Source organism: Podarcis raffonei, chromosome 1 (assembly GCF_027172205.1).
Source record: "Podarcis raffonei isolate rPodRaf1 chromosome 1, rPodRaf1.pri, whole genome shotgun sequence".
NCBI classification, from domain to species: domain Eukaryota; kingdom Metazoa; phylum Chordata; class Lepidosauria; order Squamata; family Lacertidae; genus Podarcis; species Podarcis raffonei.
The window spans coordinates 77,249,570-77,273,670 of record NC_070602.1 but is presented as its reverse complement, the minus strand read 5'-3'; the positions used below and the strand labels follow the sequence as shown (position 1 = coordinate 77,273,670).

The 24,101-nt window shown below is 45.2% G+C and overlaps 1 protein-coding gene and 1 non-coding gene across 4 annotated transcripts; both read right to left on the bottom strand.

The window, feature by feature from the left end:
• Positions 1–4,447: 4,447 nt before the first annotated feature.
• Positions 4,448–4,515, bottom strand: TRNAA-UGC (transfer RNA alanine (anticodon UGC)). Its single transcript has one exon. It is a non-coding gene; the product is annotated as a tRNA-Ala (tRNA).
• Positions 4,516–5,059: 544 nt separating this feature from the next.
• Positions 5,060–21,677, bottom strand: IRF7 (interferon regulatory factor 7). 3 transcript variants are annotated; one of them, XM_053395056.1, is made up of 12 exons: positions 21,503–21,675; positions 17,567–17,708; positions 16,259–16,424; positions 15,362–15,557; positions 14,842–14,927; positions 13,505–13,553; positions 11,447–11,530; positions 10,785–11,006; positions 9,996–10,208; positions 9,215–9,598; positions 7,244–7,362; positions 5,060–5,527 (listed from the first exon to the last, which is right to left on the bottom strand). In XM_053395056.1, the coding sequence occupies exons 2-12, from the start codon at positions 17,587–17,589 to the stop codon at positions 5,381–5,383; spliced, it is 1,689 nt and encodes a 562-aa protein (XP_053251031.1). In that variant the 5' UTR covers positions 17,590–17,708; positions 21,503–21,675; the 3' UTR covers positions 5,060–5,380. The 3 variants fall into 3 exon arrangements, with proteins under 3 accessions (XP_053251031.1, XP_053251022.1, XP_053251041.1); XM_053395047.1 differs by having other exon boundaries at positions 13,505–13,556; positions 21,503–21,674; XM_053395066.1 differs by lacking the exon at positions 7,244–7,362 and having other exon boundaries at positions 5,409–5,527; positions 13,505–13,556; positions 21,503–21,677.
• Positions 21,678–24,101: the final 2,424 nt, after the last annotated feature.

The following is a 24,101-nucleotide window of genomic DNA, read 5'->3' as shown; positions in this document are numbered from 1 at the left end:
ATTCACTTTAAGTTGATTATATGCAATTAAAAAAAAATCATTTATTTGTTTCATAACATTTATATACCACGTTTTTGTAAAAAACACCTCCAAGTTAAAAAAGTTTAAAATCCCCTGCAGCTTTCTAAGCATCTAGGTAAGTTTGTCTACACAATAATGTTTTTAGCAAGTGCCACAAGGAATACAGTGCTTGGTATCAACAAGCAGGGAGAACCCAAAGTGCTCACAGAGACCCCCACAAAAAAATGTTAACACTAGGGAATGCAATTATAGTAACAATACAACTTTCAGATACACTATTACTGTAACAGGAAAGTTGAGGCGTGTCAGAAGCACATTAGCTGGAGTGTTTGAGCTGCCCATTCTCAAGGGATCTGGACAGGTAGCAAGACAAAAAGTACACTCTATTCAATACCTGCATCAATGACAAGTGTAGTTTCACAAGAGTTAATGGAGTAATGCTGGTGCCTCTTTGCTCAAGAAATAAGTCCTCTGATTCAGCACTGCGTACAGTACATTTGAAATGTTATTCTGATTACTTTATTATGCTGTCTCTTACTATGCCCTGCAAAATGTCTTCTTAATGATGTACACTTTCCTGGGATCTTTTGATAAAGGGCAGTATATAAATAATAAAAATAATAAATAAATAACAATGTCATATAAAGAGGGCCAGAAACAAACTCTCCTACACCTCCCCTATAAAAAACAACCATAAACACATACTGAATTTTCAAGCTTTTAGATTTTTGTTTTGTGGGGAATTTTGTTGTACAGAGAAAATAGTGTTATAACTGGGAGGTGGCAGAGGCTTCATTCCAGATCTTATTAGTATCCTCCCTCCCTTCATTCACTGTAGGCAACCAAGTGCTCTGCTTATAGCTGGCTCCGCTCTTGGTTTTGTCACTTCAAGGGCTGTGAATTTTACGAGAGCGCTTTTTGTGCTATGATTTGGATAGAGTTTTCATATTCAACTTCTGCCTACAGCCCACTTCCAAAACTGAGGAGCCCTCTACAGTCCCTTTCATTTCACTTGTCCACATAAGTGGCCAGTGATAGGATCCTGCTTACGAGTTGTGGGTAATGTTCAACATGGATTCTGTAAGTGCAGGGGCGTCTTACCCAGAGGCGCTAGGGGGCAGGGCACCCAGGTGCTGGGCTCTCAGGGGCGCCAAGGCGAGAGTCCGGGACCTGAGAGTCGAGTCCGAGGCAGAGCCTGCCCGACGGTTGGAGCACCATGATGGGCTCTGCGTCGCAAGTTCGGGGGTGACTCAGCCAGTGAGACGCTGAGGCGGCTGGCCAGCTCTGCCCTCCTGCGTACCTGGGACTGGGGGGGGGGGCGCTGGGCGGATCTTTGCACCCTGGCACCACATATGCTTAAGACAGCCCTGTGTAAGTGTGACATGCTCACATCTTTTCACAGAATGCAAAACCTATGCTGAATATTAAGCAGGAATAGCAATCTGGCTCTTGTCACAGATCTGACCTAAAAGCAGGTGACATCAAACTGACTATGGAAGCAGAGACCAGTATCTTCCCTTTCCCATAAAACTTACGTAATATGAAATAGTATGCCAGCAACTTGTCTTAAGAGCGAAAGAAAAAAAATCTATCTTTTCCGCAATGTCTCACTGCTCCACCACACACCATAGTACTTACAAACACTCCCATCTCATATGCCATGTTGCTTATACCGGGGCAATGTCATATCCCATTGTATTTTAGGATGCTGATGGCCAGGGCTTTCTTTCAGCTGGAATGCACCAGGACAGCATTCCAGCACCTCTGAGGGGGCTCATTAAGCTGCTCGGTTGAGATGCAGAAGGCTCCCCTCACCTCAGTGGAGCAGCCTCAACAAGCCTCTGGCTGGTGATGAGACCCCCCCCCCTCAGCCTGAAGCTCTGGGCTCTGGGGTGGGTCTTCTGAGGGAAGTGTGTTCCGACACTTTTTTCTGGGGAAAAAGCACCGCTGATGGCCTATTAACAAAAGGGCTTTTTTGTGCACACACTATGGCCAGGCAGAATGTTAACGCATGACCTCTTGAGACCATCTACCAACAAGGCGGCCTGACTACAAAATTTTGGCCAGAGCAAAAGGCTAAATTTATGTTTTCCACTACTTGAGCATCTTAGGACACATCCATGCAAGAGCTCTCTAACTCCTAAAGCAGGAGGCACAAAACTGCAGAGATATTTAAATAAGATTCCCTTCATAAGAACATTAGGGTAAAGTTATTACATGACTGCCAAATCATATCAAAAGGGAAGAGCAGGTCTTGATTTTACCCATCAAGAACTGCTGCTACACACTTCCTCTAAACTGGAAGTGAGCGAAGAGTGTGGGACATCCTTCTCCAGATAAAAACAACTGTGCGGAAGCCCCCTGGGAGCTATTCAAATGAAGGCAGTTTAAACTAATATAGCAAGGTAAGTTTTCTGTCATCACCAAGACCTGCCCTGGCTCCCAAGCCCCTCATAGAAGAGTTACACTGCCAGAGCTGAGAACTCCAGTTCAAACCAATGCACATTTGTTGCACAGCTATGTCTTACACAGCTGCCCATGACTAGGCTTGCAACCCTCACAATCTTAACCATCTTAACTATTTGAGATAAAACTGCCCAGCTGAAGACACACCCACTTCCTTTGTGGACACAAACATAAGTGGATGGAGGAGCTGCTTTGCCCCTTGAGATGTGCAGTTGGCTAGACAGACAGAGGTCATCATCCCACATCAAAGAACTGCTCTGTATAAATATCAGTGGGCACTTCAGGATGCCTCGTAGTGTCACAAACAGTGCTGGCATGCAGCTCTCTGAGCGTATATCTCACCAAGATTGCAGGAGATTCACTTCTCAAATTACACTGCTACCCCATAGAGCCAGGGGTTCCATATCTTTTGGGGCCCCTGGGGCACATATGGATAGCTAAGAACCTGTCATGGGCACCACAAAATTTCTATACTGCAAAAGGAAAATTGGAGATGCTCAGAACCTTCTTCCCACTTCAAAAACAGGCAAAGCACCAAAGAGTTTCTCCTAAACAAATAGTTAAAACCAATAGCAGGCAAAACATACATCATAAATACCTAAAAACACTTCTCCTTGCACCTAAAAAAAGGGGGCTGGGAAGACTGGTTTGCTCCCCCTCCTTCAAACTACCAGGCAGCTTAAAGTATCCATCTGAAACCTCTCAGGGAGGAGAGGAGGAGTGTAAAGCTAAAAATCAAAGCTTGGCCTTCAGGCAGTCTGCCACCTTCTGACCACACTGAAAAGCATTCTGGGGTGCCTGGATGCCTGCATTTATTTTTTTGCAGCAAACCCAGAAGCACCTCGGGTAAGGAGAGTGGGTGGGTAGGTAAGAAAAGTAAAAAAACTCAGAAAAAGCCCCGTTGACCCTTTATATAATGCACATTGTGAGCTCTTCTCAGTCCCAGCAAGCCAAACTGACTGGAATAGTTCACTTATGAAGGGAACAGCCCACCCCAACTATTATATCATTATTGCGAATTCTTTTTGCACTCTGTGCCTTAGGGCTAGGGCTGGGCAACACCTGGTTTTCAACACTGTGATATAAAGGTAAAGGTACCCCTGCCCGTTCGGGCCAGTCTTGCCAGACTCTAGGGTTGTGCGCTCATCTCACTCTATAGGCCGGGAGCCAGCGCTGTCCGCAGACACTTCCGGGTCACGTGGCCAGCGTGACGAAGCTGCTCCGGTGAACCGGCACCAGAGCAGCACACGGAACGCCGTTTACCTTCCCGCTGGTAAGCGGTCCCTATTTATCTACTTGCACCCGGAGGTGCTTTTGAACTGCTAGGTTGGCAGGCACTGGGACCGAACGACGGGAGCGCACCCCGCCGCGGGGATTCGAACCGCCGACCATGTGATTGGCAAGTCCTAGGCGTTGAGGTTTTACCCACAGCGCCACCCGCGTCCCTGTGATATATCAGCAGCTAAATACCACAATATGCTGATCTATCATGGTGTCTGGAATGTATCGAAGCAGCCGAGATACATTGCCCAGCCGAAGCCCCCATACTGCTCATTTTGGGGGATAGGAAGCCTCCCACCTCCTAGCTGAGTGGGCCCCCATACCAGTCTGGCTCATGCAAGCTGGAGGGGTGGGGGACTTCCTCAAAGGCGCAGGCAGGTAGATCATGAGAAGGTGCTCACCCAGACCTTTCTCAGGCACTGTCTGCCTGTGACTTTGCCGTCTGCAGGCAATTTCAGCTGGTGCAATGGATTACCAGCTAAAAATGTCTGAAACCGGTATCATGGAGGGCAAGGAGTAATTTTTTGGTTTTTTTTAAGGGTAAAAAAAAAATGGCAATAGGAACATAAGAAGCTGCCTTAGACCAGTGGTCTGACACTGTATATCAAGTTCAGTACTGTCTACACTGACTGGCAGCAGCTCTCCAGGGTTCCAGGCATGGTTCTCTCCCAGTCCTACTTTGAGATGCCAGGGATCGAACCTGGGACCTTCTGCATGCAAAGCAGATGCTCTACCACTGAGCTACAACTTTGAGACGGGGGAAGAGAAACTCATCTTCCTTCACTTGAAGATGCATGGTAAACAGGGCTGTGTGCACGTCAAAGGCATCCAAGAGGGGGAAATCTGCAGGTTGTGGTTTGAGCTCAGAACTCTGCTTCCTGAGAATATCAGCTTTCACCTTCTATTTCTTGCCATGAAGATGATTTAAAGTGTGCCTGATGAACCCTTAGAAGCCAGAGACGTGGCTGGGTAAATGTTTTTTAGCAGTTTGAAGCAGGGCTTCAGCAATCTTGCTTTACCCATGAAGACGTGCAAAATGTGAACAAGTTGTGCCAATCAGATTAACCTGCACAATTTCTACAGGACACAGAATTTGCATCTCATGGTGCAGATTTTTTCCCCTGTTTAGCATGGAGTACACACAGCCCTGTTTTTAGCATGGTGTACAGACAGTGCATTTGTTTTGTCAGGTGTATATATAACTGGCTGAGAACTGGAACGCTGCTAGATTGCCATTTTGGCTTTGTTATTTTTATGATCTGTTTCCCAATATTTTCTTTTATGTTGTTGGTTTATTTTTATTTTATAATTGCAACATACCTTCCTAGAATCTTTTGGGCTGAAGGGCAGGATGCAAATTCAACCCTGATTGTAACCCTGTTCCCAAAAGCTTTATGAAGTGCACCACTATGGTGATGTGCACCTGTTAGTTCCAGCCTCAGATAAAAAGCAGAAGTTATGCAGGGTGACAGAATACAGAGACCAAAAAAGTGGGTTTTACTGTAGCTCCTCATGCAAGCCAAATGTGGAAGTGACCCCTTGCGAATGTGAACACACATACAAACCCACACACTCCAGTCTTACTATTTGAGATCTTGACAAGAAACATGAACTAATCCATCTCCATCATGGTAGTTAGCTGCTCTATTATATCAAACAGGCTGTTGGAGAGTTGCAGGCTCAAGTTTTCACTGTTCAAGGATGAGAAGCCTTGCCTCTGCAGGTCTTCATGCCACTGCTTACAAACCATCGGCACCAACTGCAAGACATAAAAAAAGCCCGTTAAGGCTTGCCTACTTACTCCAAGATACCTCCTTGCTATGCAGCTGTCCTCAAAACCCCCCAAAATATATGCACACCCAACACCAAATAAAACAAAAGACAGACTGCCTGCAATTTTTTCAAGAGCCAAATGTCTACACTCCTCTCCAAATGGCACTTCTGGCAGAGAGGATTGGGGGCCTTCAAAACCTGCTTGATCAAAGGAGATAGCAGGATTGAAAAGAAGGATGCCCCTCCCAGACTATCTCCAACCCTCTAAAAAACCACTACCTGCCTCCATCCAACAACCAGGTAAGCCAAAAACAGCAGAGCAATAAGAATCTGCCTTTGGTACCTACTAGGTACTTATAAGTACCTAACAAGGATGCAGGTGGCGCTGTGGTCTAAACCACTGAGCCTCTTGGGCTTGCAGATCAGAAGGTCGGCGGTTCGAATCCCCATGACAGGGTGAGCTCCTGTTGCTCGGTCCCTGCTCCTGCCAATCTAGCAGTTTGAAAGCACGTCAAAGTGCAAGTAGATAAATAGGTACCGCTCCAGCGGGAAGGTAAATGGCGTTTCCGTGCACTGCTCTGATTCGCCAGACGCAGCTTAGTCATGCCGGCCACATGACCCGGAAGCTGTACACCGGCTCCCTCGGCCAGTAAAGCGAGATGAGCGCCGCAACCCCAGAGTCGTTTGCGACTGGACCTGATGGTCAGGGGTCCCTTTACCTTTACCTTTTGGGTACTTATAAGAATGTGAGCCTGGCACAGGAGTGCCTGCCGTGCTGTGGTCCATGGGGTCGTGAAGAGTCAGACACGATTAAACGACTAAACAACAACAAGAAGAATGTGAGCCAAGGATCCAGCATTATGTTCCAACAGATATCAAGGTACTAAAAATAGAGCTGGTTTCCCTCCAGGAGGGGGGACAAGACAGTGCAGCAAGAGATGTCTGCCAGCCATCAACAAGCCAGTGAGACGTAGTAAGAAGCGTGTGTTAGTGTGTGTGCATGCACACCGAACAACCCCTTTTGAACACTGCCCTGTTGCAGGAAAAATGTAGGTTAATGAATACATCAGAGCTTGAATTAAGTCAAAAGCCACTAATATGAAGGGTCATGAGGGGAACAGGTATAGGACTAAAAGACAGGGGACTGGTCAACCCCAAGCTACTGCTTCTTTAGAAGTACATGGACCGCTCATTCACACTTCCACTTGTTCGATGGCAAGAAAGCACAGGTCCAAGGGGTTTTCTGCTGGCCACATGCTTTCTAGCTGGGAGCTGATGTGAGTAGAAGTCCAAAATATCTAGAGGGCACCAAGTTGGCAAATGTTGGAATATGGTATTTTAAAATCCACTGGGCAACCTTGTCATTCTGCTTAAGCCACTTCACACAGTTGTTACAAGAATAAAATACTTTTTGGGGGGATGGGGAGGTGCAACAATTATGCACAGCACCTTAATCTACTTGGAGGATACATTACTTTGCACTGCCTCCAAAGGTGCTTGCGAACACATGCATCACACAGGTATGCTTGCTAGGGAGTCCAGAGTAACCGTGGTTCCTTTTCTGAAAGCAAGCCAGCTTTGCTACCATACCAGTGGTGGAAATGGCCTTCAGATTTTGTCTGGACAAGTGGACTAGAAAGTCATTTTATTCCTAAAGGCAGTACTGTGCACTGTTAACTTCAGAGGACTGCTTTCTGCTCACCTTCACCAAGATGAGCTTGGATTCCTTGGGTTTGTCAGATGCAAAGGACTGGCCAAAGCACAGGTAGATGGTGTAGTCAGGAGAGGAACATCTCTGACCATCGCGGAAAGCCCTCAGTTCTGTTACAAAAGAGAAAGATCCAAGGCTCTTCTAAGTCACTTTGGGGATCCATGAACAGAAAGGGCAATAAAAAAACCAAAGGTGTTTTCACTTGTCTTGGTAAACAGCTACTTGTGTCATGTGTGAAGGTTAATGAATAATACTGGACTCCCAAATCTCATCAGCCCAGCCCAATGGTCAGGGATGAAGGAAGCTGTAGTTCAGTAACATCTGGAGGGCATCATATTGCTATCCCTGCTCTAGGCAATATAGATTTAGACATGTTTGCATTGCATTATAGGCCAGTTTAAGAAGAAATCAATATAAACCTTCTATGTGAAAAGAACTTTGGAATAACAGGAGGATATAGGCAGAAGTGATTTTCAGTTAATCAATAAGCTCTTCACCCAAGTTTGCAAGTGCCAATTTGCAACTGCAACAGCATATAGAGATTTAACGTGTAGGAATGGACTTCTATACACAGGTGACAACGGAGTCTGAACTGTGGGTTTATCCACACTTCCTCTTTCCACAGGAAACCCACTGTTTAGCACTCAATTGGAGCAGATGGCAATCCAGATTTTCTCTGGATTGACATTTGCTCTGATTTAGCACTAAAGAGCGGGTATTCCCTGGGAAAGGAGTGGGGCAAAGGCAAAACTGCTCTGATCCATGCCTAGAAAGTATGGGTCAAGCAGAAAACTGCTCCGACACGTGCTTCCTAGCAAGGGATAAGCAGAAGTGTGGATGAGTTCTGTTAACATAGTTTAATAACAAAAGCAGCGGAGACTGAGCAGTGGAGATCTCCTGCTCAAGCAAAGGGATTAGCAGGTTAACTTTGTAACCTCTGCTAATACAATAGGGGAAGCCATCTCTGTTTTAAGCAGGGGACTGTGATTCAAACCCCTCACTGAATTGGTTTCAATTTGGCTGTGTGCTGTTGCTCTCTGCTGTGAACAGGTATGTGTAGTCAATGCAGGATTTAACCCCGCCTTTGCACCCATCAGATGATGTCGCAAGTGTTGTCAGCTGATGGGTGGGCAGGCGTAGCTTAGGGTAAGGTCTTGTGGGTGAAAGTGGACCTCCTGGCGGGCTAAGAGGTTCTTCACCCCTGACCTTAGGGTCAGGTGCTCAGTTCTTAGCCCCTACAACACTGACCTACCTTATTGGATCACTGTAAGGATTACTAAAATAGGGTATGTGAACTGCCTCATATTCTCTAAACCACTCCAAAAATATTAAGCAGCATTACTGTTCTTCTTCACTTTGGCACTGCCAGAAGCTTGACAGGCGTAATGAAAATGGGCCACAATTAGTGCCATGTGTACCCTGCAGTAAGCAGTCAAAACTGTGTGTCAAGACATGCTCCTCAACCCACCATACCTGTTGCTTATTGCTCCAAGTTCTGAAGCTTTGTGGACTAGAACGTTCCTTTAAAAAAGGGGGTGGGGAGCAGAGATTCTGAGAATGATACATTCTGCACCCAATAACAGCCTCATCTCACTCATATCCATAAAAGCTGAAATGGTAAGGCCTGGGTAGGATGAAAGTCACAGGCTACTGATAACACCCAAAACCATTCATTGCACAAAGCACTTTTGAAATACCGTATTATGGCCAAATCACAGCTAAGCAAAAAGTCTTACTGGCCCCTAAGGGAGGCCTTTTATGACATTGGGGAGGTTTTAATGCACATAAGGGTTCCAAATCAAAGCCTTTGGGCCTGACCCTTGTCTCAGGTGTTTTCTCCATGACTCAACAAAAGCAGTTTCACAACTGTATCATCATGTGCCTGTTTTTAAATGAGTCATGCATTAACACACAGTTTAATTTCGTGCCCACAGAGGAAATACCATGTTCCTAGAGAATCACCTTGACAGAATCTTTCATAGTTGAAGATGTCAGTTTCTTCCTCCCGTCCCAACAGCCTGGTTGGAGGACGCGGTGCTGTATGGTCCAACTCTTTGGAGAAAGCCCAGAAGACCTTACATCGACCAATTCGCCAGGCACAGATCTTATTGTTCTTCTGGTACAGCAGCAGACCCACATTCTTCAGTAGTGTCAAGGTATGATTAACTTGCTTTTGATCAGGAAGGATCTCCGGGTTTGGAAACAGAACATGTTGTATCTGCGGGTTTCCTCCAATTTCATAGTATGGGTTGTATGTGAACATACAGCTATTAAATTCTACTCCTGCTTCGTGCAGCAGCTTCCCGCGGTAGTAGATAGAGACATCCAGATTGAGAGGGGCACATCCTGAAAGAGACAAGACCATGCTTAATCCAGTGGGGGAAGCTTACTAGCTCCATGCCTGCTAAGGGGTGCAGGCTGACAAGCCATCTGCAGTGCAGCACAACGCTTACACCGACAGAGGAAAAATGCTATTTGGTGGTAGCGGCAGGTACATTGATAGAACCATCATATCCAACAGAGAGGAAGCTATATTATCATCCGTGTGGCTAAATTCAAGGCAGTTAGCAGTACAGCTCTGCTGCACATAAGCTATAGCTAAGCAAACAGCATATATTCCCTACAGTGCTGTAGAGGTTTGGCCCTCTTCTTTAAGACCTTGCTGCCCAGAGACCTACACCCGCTCCCCTTATGATTCCACATTTGTTTTGGACTTGCTCAAAAATAGGATGCATTCACTAACCTGCATTGTTCTGCAGTGGAGCAGCATGAAGGGGGGGTTGCTCTAGTGGAGAGGGGGCAATTGGAGGTGCAAATGTGTTCTGTTCCACCATGGCTTGCTGGTTTGGAAACAGATGGCAGTCATTTCTCGACAGGTTGTTCATCACTCCATTTCCCTGAGGTTCTTCATTCAGGAAAACGTGTTCAATGAAGTTGTTATTATACAGGGCTTCTCCTAGCACAGAAGAGGAACACCTTGGGAATTCTAACAAATGTTATGCATGCCCTAGCTCAGCCTTTGCTGACCTGGTGCCCTCTTAGCCCAACACTTTTAGTGCATTTCCCCCTCAGTTTCCTACTTGCAAAAAGTCAAGGTTTCTTTTTAAAGTGGATTATTATTATTATTATTATTATTTGCACTAGAGTGCTTTAATTCACTTTAATGGCACAAACTTAAATTTCTGTTATGCAACTGAATCCCTGGGGCAAACTACTGGCAGTCTGGAGGTAAGCACAGTCTTCTGCTTGTTGCTAAAGCAAATCAGGAGCTTTGCTACACCTTGTCCGTTCTGGATTTTTTGTTCATTAGGAACTACCATATTTGCTTTGGACATCTGATACTAATTCAAGCAGGCTGAAAATCTTAAAATAGTTTATCATATGCAAGTTCCAGGAATCAAATGGCGATCCAATGAATCAATCTCTCCAGTGCTCCAAAAACCACTGTGCAGCTCAGTAAAATTTCTTTTTAGCACAATTATTCATTTTGGAACAATTTCAAACATGCAGACTGCAGAGTAACTCTACTCACCCACATGGTTAACTTGATTTATCCCAGGAGGTCTATTTTGTTGAGGATGCTGCAGTGGATGAACGGCAATTGGCTGGGAATGCACATTTGGTGGATGTGCAGCCAGCCAGCCGTCTGCTACTTTACAACAGTTATTTGCTAGTGGTTCACTCACTACTCCAGGCACCAGAGGCAAGCAGCTGTTTTGGTCGATACAAGGGATTGTATGTGCAACTTCCCCTGCTGTATTGGGGGTAGAAAAGAAACAAATCAATGGAAGGGAGATGACGGAAGCTGCCCAGAGTAACTAGCCAGATGGATGGGGTATAAATAAAATAGTAGTAGTAGTAGTAGTAGTAGTAGTAGTAGTAGTAGTAATGCAACTCAAGAGAACACACTAGTCTTTATAACAAATTAAGCACAAGACAATGTGAAATTTGTATGCCATGCCTCTTGAACAAATTTTGAAAGATGTAGGGATATATAGGTTCTATCTGCACCGGCTCACTCCCCATCATATACACACACGAAATATTGTACATTAAAGCCCCTGAGCATGAGATCACATTTGTTATTAAAAGTATCTGAGCAGCAGCCAGAAACAGAAATGTGTAGCCATCCTTAGAACTCAGAGGCTGAGGAAGAGATGCAAGGTGATTTTCCAAGCCCACAGCCAGACCTACCTAGAGGATGTTCTGGAACAGGGGCCCAGGAGACTTGTGAAACTTCATCCATGCCAGCTTGCTGCAAAACCCACTGGAGCACATCTAGATGGTAAAACAGGCATGAGCAGTGATGCATTTGGGCAGATGAAGTCTATACTGGTTCAGAACGATGTTGATGTGGATGCTGCACCAGTCCTAATTTTAAAGCCTTTAATGCCTTTGAAATTCTCTCTTCTTCTCATGCAAGTTTAGAGGAGGAGGATATGCAGACAGAGCCCACAAAACGGAAGCCAGTGCCAAGTATGTGATAAATAACCCCCCATCCTTTTGTATCAGAAAGTGATCTCTCATGCCCACTCCCAGGTTCAGCGTGTGTCCCTTGCCCTCCAGAATAGGAGCTCATAAAAATCAAACCAAATATCAAATCCGCTCTAGAGGAGCTGCGCCTTGACTGCGTTGCCTGTGCCTGGTGCAGCTCCGCTCCTTGGGCCTGACCCGGGGGAGGAGAGCAGGCGAGTGGATGGCAGCGCTGCCGCCCACCCCTCCTCGGCCGTGGCACACCTCAAACCTGGCGGAGGCAGCTCTTCTGACCCGGCGGCAGAGAGCAGCCCTCCTTGGTCACCCAGCTGTAGTGGCTCTGTGGCTGGGTCAGATCTGACCTGGCAGCAGATAGCAGGAGAGTCGGCGTCAATGCCCAGCCTCCTTGGCTGCAAGGCCTGACCTGGTGGCAGAGAGCAGGAGGAGAGTGGGCAGCAGCTTCCCCACCCCTCTCCAACCCTGAACTGTGGCGCACGGAAGGGTGCCCTCCACGCCCCTCCCCCCTTGGGGGTGCAGTCTTCGTGCTCGCCCTGGGCAGTGCGGGCATACACTCTGCCCCGACCACACCTGTATATAGGGGGCAAGGTTTTATAGACCAATACTTAAACCTGGACTAGTAGCATAATAGTGCACAGTCCTCAAAAACAAGAGCTATGTACTGCAGATGATTAAGTTCCATTAGCAGCTTAGTAACTAATTCTGCACCAGGTGCAGCTTCTGAACTGAACCCAAGGCAGCCCCACACAGAGTACGTTATAGGAATCAAGCTGCAAAATTATCAAGGCATGAATGACTTCCACGTGTTTTCAGCAAGCAACCAAAACAGCACTGTTCTGAATCCAATCAGAGGCACACCTAGTTCAGCACCACCTCCAACAACTGCCAGCAAAATGCCCCTGGAAAGTGCCTCTCTGGACAAGATAGGGTAGTGGTTTCCCATTTGTCAGATGAACAAGGGGATGCCTTGATTTTTTCAGTTGCCACAGGGGCTAGGGAACTGTCTGTGCATCTGCCAAAGCTTTTAAAAAAATGATATCTAAAGGCCAGTGCCCAGCAGAAAACTGCACAGTGGCGATGCTGTTTTTTGTTTTCGTTTCCATGTTAAAGCTTAAAGTGTATACACATTCAAAATTCTTTTATTGAAACAGTTCCAAAAGTAATCACTCATTTGTGAAGCTTCTTTCTCTCTAGTTTCTCTGGTCATTATTTCTTTTAATGAGGTGGGCAAAATGGCTTGATGCAAGCCATATGACAGGCTTGGAAATTTGCATGAGCAGTCCCTAATTCCCAATGGTTGGATTAGGGATTCCTGTGCGGGTTTTCATTTTTTTAGAACTTCCAGTGGATCTTCCAATATCAACTGATATTTTTCAATTGCTGTGCTGGGTGTGTTGTGATCCTACAGGGATAGGCTTGCTTCCCAATGGTAGCTCTGTCAGGCATGTTTCATTCCGATGTGGTGTAGTGGTTAGAGTACCGGACTAGGACTGGGAGAACACAGTTCAAAGTCTTGCCCAGCTATGAAACTCACTGGGTGACATTGTGCCAGTCACACTCTCAGCCTAAGCTACCTCACAAGGTTGTTGTGGGGACAAAATGGGGACGAAGAGAACCATGTATGCTCTCTTGAGATCCCTGGAGGAAAGTTGGAATGCAAATGTGATAAATGAATAAATATAGCAAAAATATGTTCTAAGCATCTACCCCAAATTTATGTTCATAAACCAGAAAAAGAGCATTGAAGTTCTGACAGCTTACCTGGGCATGGATTTTCCAGTGACAGGGATTTAAAAATATCATCAATCTCCTGCTGTAAACCAGAAAAATAAAGTTTTTTCCAAGACGACGATACATACAAAAGATGCTGTTTTCAGCATCTTGAAATGATACTATTGCAGCTTATCCCAGGAACTTTCAACATTTTTAGTAATCAGCCGTCTTTCAACTCTTGTGATTCAGAGCAACAGGCTTGCCTTTTAATTTGCAAAAATTGAAGTTAGGCCAAACAAAGAAAAGAACTAGTCTGGGCCTTCCAAACTGTCTTACGTTCAGGATTGGGAAGTATTTTGGCCCTCCAGATGTTGCTGAACTACAACTCCCATCAGCATGGCCAGTGGTTCAGCCAGATGTTGTGGTTCAGCAACATCTGGGGGCAAAGGCTCCCTCACACCAGCTGTGCATGCCTAGTACTGGGGGAAGCTTCCCTCAGAGCTACAACCTCAAGAGCATTTCTCATATGCAAGGTTTCAATCGTTTTGAGTCTCTCACACATATTTAAAGTAATGTACGTTTTCAAATACAAAATTTGGGATCCATTCCTAAGCATGTCTATTATGGAGTCAGCTTGCATAGGAATGCACTGCTAAAGTGGCTTGTGCTTAATTGCAACATAACCATCCCCTGTGAAAATGTCCAGTACGTATTAAGTCTGGAAAGTCTGTTGGATTTACTCCTGTAATCAGCTGCACAAAGCTGGCCAGCAATGGGACCAATACTCTTTGCACAAATACTATTTGCTAGTGCACTGGAGCACAAAGACAGGCAGGCACAGCTCCTTCTTTCCTGCCACATGGCAATGACATCATTATCACCAGCAGCTCCATAAACTGTTTTGCTGCAATACACTTCCCAACTTCCCATGAAAACATCATGAACATGTGTTCATATATTGAAGCTGCTGGATAATCTTTGTTATTTTTATATACGTAAAATTTGGAAAAAAATAAGAAACAAACACTGCTTCCGAATTAATCAATTTAAAAACCTTTAAGTTGACTGAGAAGCTGCCTCTAACAGACTGAATTCCTACAGACAGGGATTCTTCATGTGTCTGCCATCACTTGAGATGCCTGTCCTTCCATTAATTCTTCAGCAATGTTCTCTCTTGCTCAAGGAGTTGTTGAAACAGGAACAGGAACACACCTCACCCACCAATAATTTTTGCATTCACATTGACTTACTTATTGGATGTTTATTCATTAGAAACAAGTCCCTGGTCTAGAGTCCTACACCAATGCGTTGACCAGCTCCAAACTGAATAGCTTTCAAATTGTTCCACAGCCCTCTCAAACCTATTGTGCCCAACTGTATTGTACCTGGGATGTAGACTGGTGTAGAGCTGGGGATCCCTCACTGCAGGGGCTCATATGCAACTGATCAACTTCATGGTTACTTTCATTGACTTGGAGAGGAGGAGACACACAGGAAAAAAGACACAACGAACAACAGTTACAGGATGAAATGCAAATATGAGAAGATACATAATTTCATGACCTGGTTGCAGAGAACTATGGCCCCATCTGCACTATACATTTAAAGCAGTATCATACCACTTTGAGCAGTCATGGCTTTCCCCAGAGAAGCCTGGAAACTTTTGTTAAGGGTGCTAAGAGTTGTTAGGAGACCCTTATTCCCCTCTCAGCCCTACCATTCCTGGAGTGATTTAACAATTGATCCCTTTTAAAAGAGATTACAATTTTTTCAGACACTGGAATTCCCTTGAAGCACGAACAAAGAAAGCCTGTGGTGGATGCCCACACTTCCTGCCATTTATCAAGCACTTTATGTTAAAGAAAGTTTTGCAGCCCTAACCCTGCATCCCTTTTCTGTCTTTACTTGTGTCGGCAGGAGGATTAACAGGCGATGTAGAGTTGCGGCTGCGGGGGATGATTCGGTACACGTGGTAGTCAGGGTATTCCGATACAACTTCTTCAAATCTTTTTGTACTGTTTAAGGCACAGCGGAAGTTGGTTTTCCATCTGGCTGGGTCTGGTACACCTTCATTGTACTTTCCGCTGACCATAGCCCACGCCTTTCCACACAGAAACATGGGAGAAGAAAAGATGGAAAAGTGTGAAAGAACTATTCTGATGAAGACCGCATTCACACCACGTTTTTAAAGCACTATCATACCTCTTTAAACAGTCATGGCTTCCCCCAAAGGATTCTGGGAGCTGTAGTTTGTTAAGAGTACTGAGAGTTGTTAGGTGACCCTCCCAGAGCTACAATTCCAAGTTCCCTAGGAAGAGGGATTGACTGTGCAGCCACTATGGAAATTATAGCAGCTGCAGGGTGCCTTCAGAGGCAGGGTACATTGCATGTTTGCAGAAATGGGCACCCTGCATGCCTACCAGAGAATCTGCCATATTATTCAGCTACAGCCTCTAGTAAATTGTACTCCAGTCTGTGAAAGCTTATGCCACAATACATTTGTTAGTCTTTTTAAGGTGCCAGAAATGGCTTTTATACTAGAGAGTTGGAGGAAGTCAACGTAGCATTAAAGAGATCATTCTGCTTGCCTGATGGAATGATCTCTCTTCTCCTTCCCCACTCCTGGTGCTGTTCTGGGGTTGGTGTCTCCTGAACCCCCTCAGAGCCAATTTGGTGGGGGTGCAAGAGAGAGGGGACTTCCCAATTGCACTACCAAAGTTCTTAAACGGCACAACCCATTAGCTGAATCTGGCCATGGCAAATACATGCAAGAAGTCAGCCTTAGTAGAACGAGAGTATTACCTGGAAAATCTTGTAATCACTTGCCACAAGGTTCTTCCTTGAATTGTGCTTCCAAAGGATACGAAAGGTTGTGTGGGTGTCATCAGTCCAGGCCACGCTTTCTTTATATCTTCCACTGTTGATCTCATTGATCAACCAGTCAAAGAAACGGACCTTTTGACGACCCCTGAAACAGCAAAGAGAAATACTGAACTGGAGGTTCAAAAATACTGGAGGAATGTAGCCTAGATATCACCACAACATGCAGCAGCAGTGTCAATTATGATGGATGCACAGGTGGCACAATGGCCCCAGAAATCACTCGTGTCAGACCTCTAGGAAAAAGAAAAGACATGGATCCTACACAAAAACTGATGCCGATTACCATAGCAACTTCTTAATAAACAACAGGTTGCTCTGGTCTTGGAAGTCAACACTTTTCCTCACACAAATGTCAAAAATACTTTTAAAGCAGCAGCTTCCTGGACAGGACAGCCCAGCAATATAATTCATTCAGAGACATGAGAGTGAAGAGAGTCAGCAAATCAGCAGCTGGAGGGCAACAGTTGAGTTGGATGTGGACTTCAGTCTGAACCTGAGCTTGTCTACCATTTGAACCATGAAAATCAGGGCGATTCGCCTTGATGAGAAAACTGCTTGGATTAATTATTATTGTCACAAGGCTGGGGTAAAGAAGGTGCACTTGGATTCTTGCGCAATAATCATGAAACTTGTACATATCTACTCACCACAGGCGAGGTCTGTAGTTGGGTAAGCCCAAACTCCAAAGCGCAGGCTCGCCATAAAGTGGATTTTGACACTCAAGAGGAGCTAAAACTAACTGGAGCAAGAAACCAAAGGAGCAACCTCAAAAAGTGTAGCAGAACACTGGACCTATTATTATATTAAGTTTTACCTCAATTTTAGCTACCCTTAATGGTGCTACTGTTTGGCCATTGGCATCTCATGCAGTAAGGTCTGCATTCCCCAAACTCAATTACTACTAGTAAGCCCTACTGAACACATTGGCTTACTTCCAAGTAAACGTGTAGGACTCGGTTGAGCATGTTCTAGTTAATATGGGCTGCTACTAAATAAATAAATGCAATGCAATGCAATGCAATGCAATGCAATGCGTGTGTGAAATGCCATCCTATATCAAGCAGACAGAATTGTCAGTTTTGGCTGACAAACTCAACCAACACAGCAGGAGTTATTGTGTAGAAGTGTGTGTGTGTGTGTGTGTGTGTGTGTGTGTGTGTTTGCACGCACCCAGTTCTCCCTCCCCGCCCATGCCTGCATGCCTCTGATTGCCACAAGAACACTCACCTCTCACTTGCTGGTGCAGCCATTCTGGAGTCAAATAAGTCTTAAAATATGCCTCGTGGGAAGTTGAAATATGACAGCTACACACACTGAATCTTGTACTGCTTAATGTCTTGTGGACTAATGGAAGATCATGAGGCAGAATCTGTACAGACCAGAGAAAATAAAAAGGCGGAAGTCACGTCAGCAGACTTGGTAGTTTTGATAGGTTTTATTACATGTTACAAAACAGAGTTACTGTATGGTTGAGTTGCTACTAAGCGAGCACAGGATGTATTCATTAGGTCAGAGCTTTCCAAACTGTGTGTCGCGACACATCACTGTGCCAGCTGCAGTGTGTAGGTATGTCGTGCAAATGCTCCCCACACTCCTCCCAGGGCTGGAAAAGGGTTAGTTTAACCTCTGGTTTGCTAGTAAAACTGAATTACTGTGTCATGAAATGATGCATGTCTAAAAAGTGTGTCACCAACATGAAAAGTCTGGAAAGCTCTGCATTAGGTTGTGCAAAATCTGAGGGTCCTCTATGAGGCTAAATACCATAATAACAGCAACATGAACCACCAGCAACTATTACAATCTCTCAGAAATATTACCAGAACTTCCACCCCCCTCCCACAATTGGAGGGTTGGAGGATGGATGGCAGCTAACAGATTGAGGTTGAATCCTGACAAGACAGAAGTACTGTTTTGGGGGGAAAGGAGGCGGGCAGGTGTCGAGGATTCCCTGGTCCTGAATGGGGTAACTGTGCCCCTGAAGGACCAGGTGCGCAGCCTGGGAGTCATTTTGGACTCACAGCTGTCCATGGAGGCACAGGTCAAATCTGTGTCCAGGGCAGCTGTTTACCAGCTCCATCTGGTACGTAGGCTGAGACCCTATCTGCCTGCGGACTGTCTCGCCAGAGTGGTGCATGCTCTGGTTATCTCCTGCTTGGACTACTGCAATGCACTCTACGTGGCGCTACCTTTGAAGGTGACTCGGAAACTACAACTAATCCAGAATGCGGCAGCTAGACTGGTGACTGGGGGCGGACGCCGAGACCATATAACACCGGTCTTGAAAGACCTACATTGGCTCCCAGTACGTTTCCGAGCACAATTCAAAGTGTTGGTGCTGACCTTTAAAGCCCTAAACGGCCTCGGTCCAGTATACCTGAAGGAGCGTCTCCATCCCCATCATTCTGCCCGGACGCTGAGGTCCAGCGCTGAGGGCCTTCTGGCAGTTCCCTCATTGCGAGAAGCAAAGCTACAGGGAACCAGGCAGAGGGCCTTCTCGGTAGTGGCACCCGCCCTGTGGAACGCCCTTCCAGCAGATGTCAAAGAGATAAACAACTGCCTGACATTCAGAAGACATCTTAAGGCAGCCCTGTTCAGGGAAGTTTTTAACGTGTGATATTTTAGTGTATTTTTGGTTTCTATGGAAGCCGCCCAGAGTGGCTGGGGAGGCCCAGCCAGATGGGCGGGGTATAAATAATAAATTATATATAATTATATTATACAATAAAGTTGCTCTTCTACAATACAAGGTGCAACTGGTATATTAATCAGGGCTGATAAACACACCCTCGAACAGCATCCACTTGAGAATTCAGGAGAAAAACATGATCGCTTGCACTTCAGGAAGTGTGCCAAAACCACCCAGAATAACGACTTGCACTACTTCTCTTTTATCAAACCATCAGCCGTTTTCTTGTCTGCGATGAGTTTAAACTTATCTGACCTCACCCAGCCACTTTCCAGGGCAGAAAAGCCTCCACAGCTGCTTCAGATGGAAAGGAGAAATAAAATTAACTGTCCTTCATATTCCAATGATGACCTAATTCCCTGCAGCTGTGAAGAAGCATGTGTGAGAGAGTAAATAAGATCCCTGCGGGACTTAGAGCGAATGTCTATGGAACTAATCTGGCAATATAAGAGCAGAACCACTACAAAAGTGCTTCCATAAGTCCCCACCCACATACTAGATGCAGAAGCATATAATGGCAACAAAAGCTGCCATGTGGTCCAAGAGCAAAAAAAGGAGTCCTGTCAGGGCAAGCTGGGGATATTTGCCACTTGAGACAAAAAATAAAATAAATAAATCCCCCATCACAGATGCACCCCAAAGTTCACATCTGCTTAAAAACATTACGCCATAGTCTATTATTATGGCTAGACAGTCAGTGTCTTTGCAATCATTTCATTTACTAATGTGCTGCCTAATTCAGCCTGCTTGAGATGCAAAAATCTAAACTACTCCCAACCCTAAAACTTATAGTAATTTTCCAAACAGCCACAGCCACACATTTCAGCCTCACTTATTGCACAAAAGTGCACCTCCTAACAACATTTTCAGCAGTTTAGGATGAAGATATCTTGCTGCAGTTACCTTCCCATTAGCTGAACCTCTGTTACATCCTCATCAGTAAAACTCCAGGCCAGCTGTACACCAGTGCCATCATAACTGAAGATGCTTCTTCAGGTACCTCTGCTGTCTGAAGTGCAGCAGGGGGCAACTAATTAGGGTTGAGGGAGCTTCCTTGGTGACCCTATCCCTTTCAGTGGCATGTTCTCTCCAACCAGAGTGAATTTCCCCCTATGAACTTATGAGGGAGGTTAGAAAACAAACGTAATTTCAGAACCACACCAATTTAGAGTAATCAGGCATTGGCTTCAAGTTACTGAATATTTGGGTAGTGCTGACAAAGGACCATTTGTGCACTGTCAATAATTGCCCTTTGACAAAACTTTGAATAGGACCTGCCTAGTATTCTGTCTTCTGACATGTGCTACTGAAAAATTAACAGGGAAGAGCTACTTCTGAGAAGCCAAAGGCGAGACTTCCCTTAAAAATGTCATTGTCCTGGTTGACTTCTGTTGCAATATTTTCTTCCTATTGACACAGCAGTTCAGCAGTTCAGTGTCAATGTCCTCTTCTGAGGAATTATCATCCCTCTTGCAAAAATACAGAAGCAACCTAGACTGCTAGGCATTTTAAAAGGCAACCTAAGTGTGACCAGGGAACTACTGCATCAGTGCTGGTACACATGATGCAAGGCTTAATTTGTGCCAGGGATTCTCATTCCTACAACCTGTTCTGTACCAGGGACGAGGCATGGAATATCTCTGGCCTAGCCAGGGCATTACCCTCCAGGTGCTGCTGCAGGACAACTCTTATCATCCCTAATCACTGGCTATGCTGGCTGGCACTGGTAGCTGTAGTGTAGCTCAACAACATCCCAAGGGTAGCATTGGCTACCCTTGGTGAATTTCCTCTATAGAAGGTATGTCTTTCCCTACACCCCAGGAGCTATTTTACCACTCCTGTACATCTATGTCTGTGCAGATATAATTTTTCATAACGCTCTGGGGGTGGGGGGAAGACAGCGATTGCAGCAGCAACTGCTGTCCACTGTGTGCTCGTCTGACCAACACGTGCTGCCCCAAAGTTGCCTACACGTGTAGCCTCCAGACATAAAGTCCTTACAAGCCATTTGACAGTGTGCACATCGGGCAGGTGGGGATTGCACGAGCATGCTAACTTTGAATATGTTCGACCAACGCAGGCACGCAGGGAGCTGCTCCTCGGGTCAGGCGCGCAAACAACAGATAATGTCAGCATAAAACTCAACTACGGGGGCTTCCACGGGGTAATTAATACGGTTTACCAAACAGCCTTAAAAATGGTTCTCAAGAGCGAGACAGTGCTCGCGCGAGCAACACTAGAAAGCCTGCGCAAAACTATGAGCTGCCCTTCGACAGGTTCGCTGCTGCAATCCTACACTCAGCAGCAAATCCCACTGACCTCACCGGAACTTACTCTCAGGTAAGTGTGCATGTTATGATTAAAACAAGGAAGACAGAAAATGATGCAAGTCATTCCTCCCTCGCTCTGCACTGAAGCTGCTCTACCTCAGCGACCCTCACCCCCGCTTCCAGACGCCCAATATAAAGGTGCGTTACCTGTACTGCTACCAGGTGTTTTCTATTGCGCGGCAGGTAGTGGAATTCTGGCGACATCAATACGCTCCCGCCCCCTCCGGCGACGGCTTATAAGAGAAGCCGGGACGCATTTCATTGGCTCGGAATGGCTCCGATGCCGTCAGCGTCGGCCAATCAGAGGCAGCCGCCTTTCGAACGGGCGCACGGACGCGCCCCGCCCCACGGAGTGTTTTCTTTACTGTACTCCCAAACAAAATCCTCGCCGGAGCGGATTACACCGCTTCCTATTACGAAACCGGCGTTTCTCGTCTCCCCTGACCATATACGGCGGTTTCCGTCCCTGTAAATCACATGATATCAACGAAAACTTAAGTTTCATTTCTGAGGAGCTCCTTGGCGGGCCACGTGGTTTGCCTGCTGGTCGCCCTTTAGAAAGCACATAGGTTCTTTTTTTGGAAGGAGAGAGTCTAGCTGCTGTACAGGAGGACCACAAATGCGCCCTCAAAGAAGGGCTGGAATGATTTCACTTCTGCTGGCAAGCAGCCACCTCACTGCGCAAGAAAACTTTGCCAACGACCTGCGCCGCTGCATGCCGGCTAGGGCCATCTTAAGCATATCCGGCGCCGTGGTGCAAAAATCCCTCCGGCACCCCCTTTCCCAGAGTTGTCCACCTTTTTTAGGGAGCTGACACCACGCTTACACATTATCTCTGCTTGGGGGGAAAAAAAGGAAACAAACAAACTTTTTTAGTTGCTTGTTTATTAACAATGCACTTATATATATGACACCACCACATTGATTTTGGCAGATATAAGACAGATTGTCTTATTATGTAACACCTTGTTTTTAACAATGTTGATTTCTCCTTAAATTCAGAATACAGTAGCTGCGTTATTCATGTAAAATAGTTCGATACAGTACATTGTATGGCATAGTTTTTCCTCGAATTCTAAGGTTCTCCTAACACCTTAATCCTTTGCTTTAATAAGGGAGACCTTAAAACAACGTGCAAACGTATTTTAAAATAATTAAAATTTGAAATCCACTACATCAAGTCAGCTCTCAAAAAAATAACACATACTGTGTGCTTCAAATACCAGTTAAGAGATTTTGCATACTATTGGTCAGGTAAAATCAGTGGAATTCACAACAACAAAAATGCTTGCCTCTAGCACATTTCACAGCTTCAGCTGTCACACACTGTCCCTGAAAACAATGCATTGGTCAGTCTGAACCATGTCAAGTAAACTATGGAAGTAGCATATCCACAACACAAACTGTGCTAGAACTTTCTTTTCAAGTCTTAATTCCATAATGTACCCATAATGTACCAATATGAGGGAGCCACTACTCCCAGCCTGTGAAAAGTAGTGGAACGTGGCTATCAGACATTTTGAAAATGTGATAGTTTACAGTACATTCTTGCAGCCCAATGCCAGGTTCCAGGCATTGCAGTGGGTTGGACTAGATGACCCTTGGGTCCTTTCCAAATTTACAGTTCTAAGATTTAATAAAAGGTCCTTACAACATAATGCAATTTAGTCCCATATGATTAAGCAATTATAAATAAATTGCAGAATAATAAAAAATTACAGATTTGTAAATCCAGGGACTGTCCCCAGGAAACAGGGACATCTTGTAACCATACTCTAACGTACACTAGTCACCTAAGCCAACAAGGTGGGTATTATTATTATTATTATTATTATTATTATTATTATGCCACTCTGGACAGATTCCAGCACATATAGAAATATAATAAAATGTCAAACATTAAAAACTTCCCAACACAGGGCTGCCTTCAGAAGTCTTCTAAAAGCTGTGTAGTTCTTTATCTCCTTGACATCTGATGGGACATCTGACAGGGAGGGTGCCACTGCCAAGAAGTCCCTCTGCCTGGTTTGCAGTAACTTCCCTTCTCGCAGTGAGGAAGCACTCAGAAGGCCCTTGGATTTCAGTGTACCTCAGTGTCCAGGCTGAACTACCACTACTATTTGCAGAATGGCCTGTATGTATTTAATGACATGTAGCTGCTCCTGTAGCATTCTAGCCATTTTGAATGCAACTTGTCTTCACAGTCTTTAAAATAAGTTGAAACCTTTTTTCCAGCATATTTGCAAATCAGCTAGCTTTGGGTTTCTGGGAACTTGCTATTTCTCCTATTAAAATCCCGATGCCGTATTTTGTATGGGTACCCAATAGTACCCCATAATAAAGTTTCCAGGGGGAGATTGGCTGATAATTTACCAGGGTAGCTTGCTCTACAGAGGGCTGAAACTATTTAGAAAAGCATTTATTCTTTTTTGTTAACATCTGTGTATGCCCTCAGCTTCTAAACTGCATGCTAGCTAATTAAAGCACTGCTTTTTTCCAGCCAGACTTTTGCTTTCTATCCCTTATGTTGATACCAGTGGTCTGGCGGGATTCCCCTCTCTGAGGGATTTAGTAGAATGTATTTGGTGAATAAAAAACCCTATAAGTTGCAAGAGGAAGTGTGTCTTCCTCTGTGGGCTTCGGAGAGGATGCAGAGATTCTGTTAACAGATGCATTCCTTACCCTGTCTGGTGATTCAGTTCTTCCTTCTGCAATGGTTCTCCAGGAGCAAAGTGGAAGAAAGCAA

Excerpts from the sequence above, each read along its gene's own strand:
- IRF7 (XM_053395047.1), bottom strand. The coding sequence starts at position 17,589 with ATGGCTGCACCAGCAAGTGAGAG. Across the intron at positions 16,425-17,566 it reads GCTGCACCAGCAAGTGAGAG|GGGTCGTCAAAAGGTCCGTT; the intron begins GTGAGTGTTCTT and ends TTGCTGTTTCAG. Across the intron at positions 11,007-11,446 it reads TGTTCCAGAACATCCTCTAG|CAGGGGAAGTTGCACATACA; the intron begins GTAGGTCTGGCT and ends CCCCCAATACAG.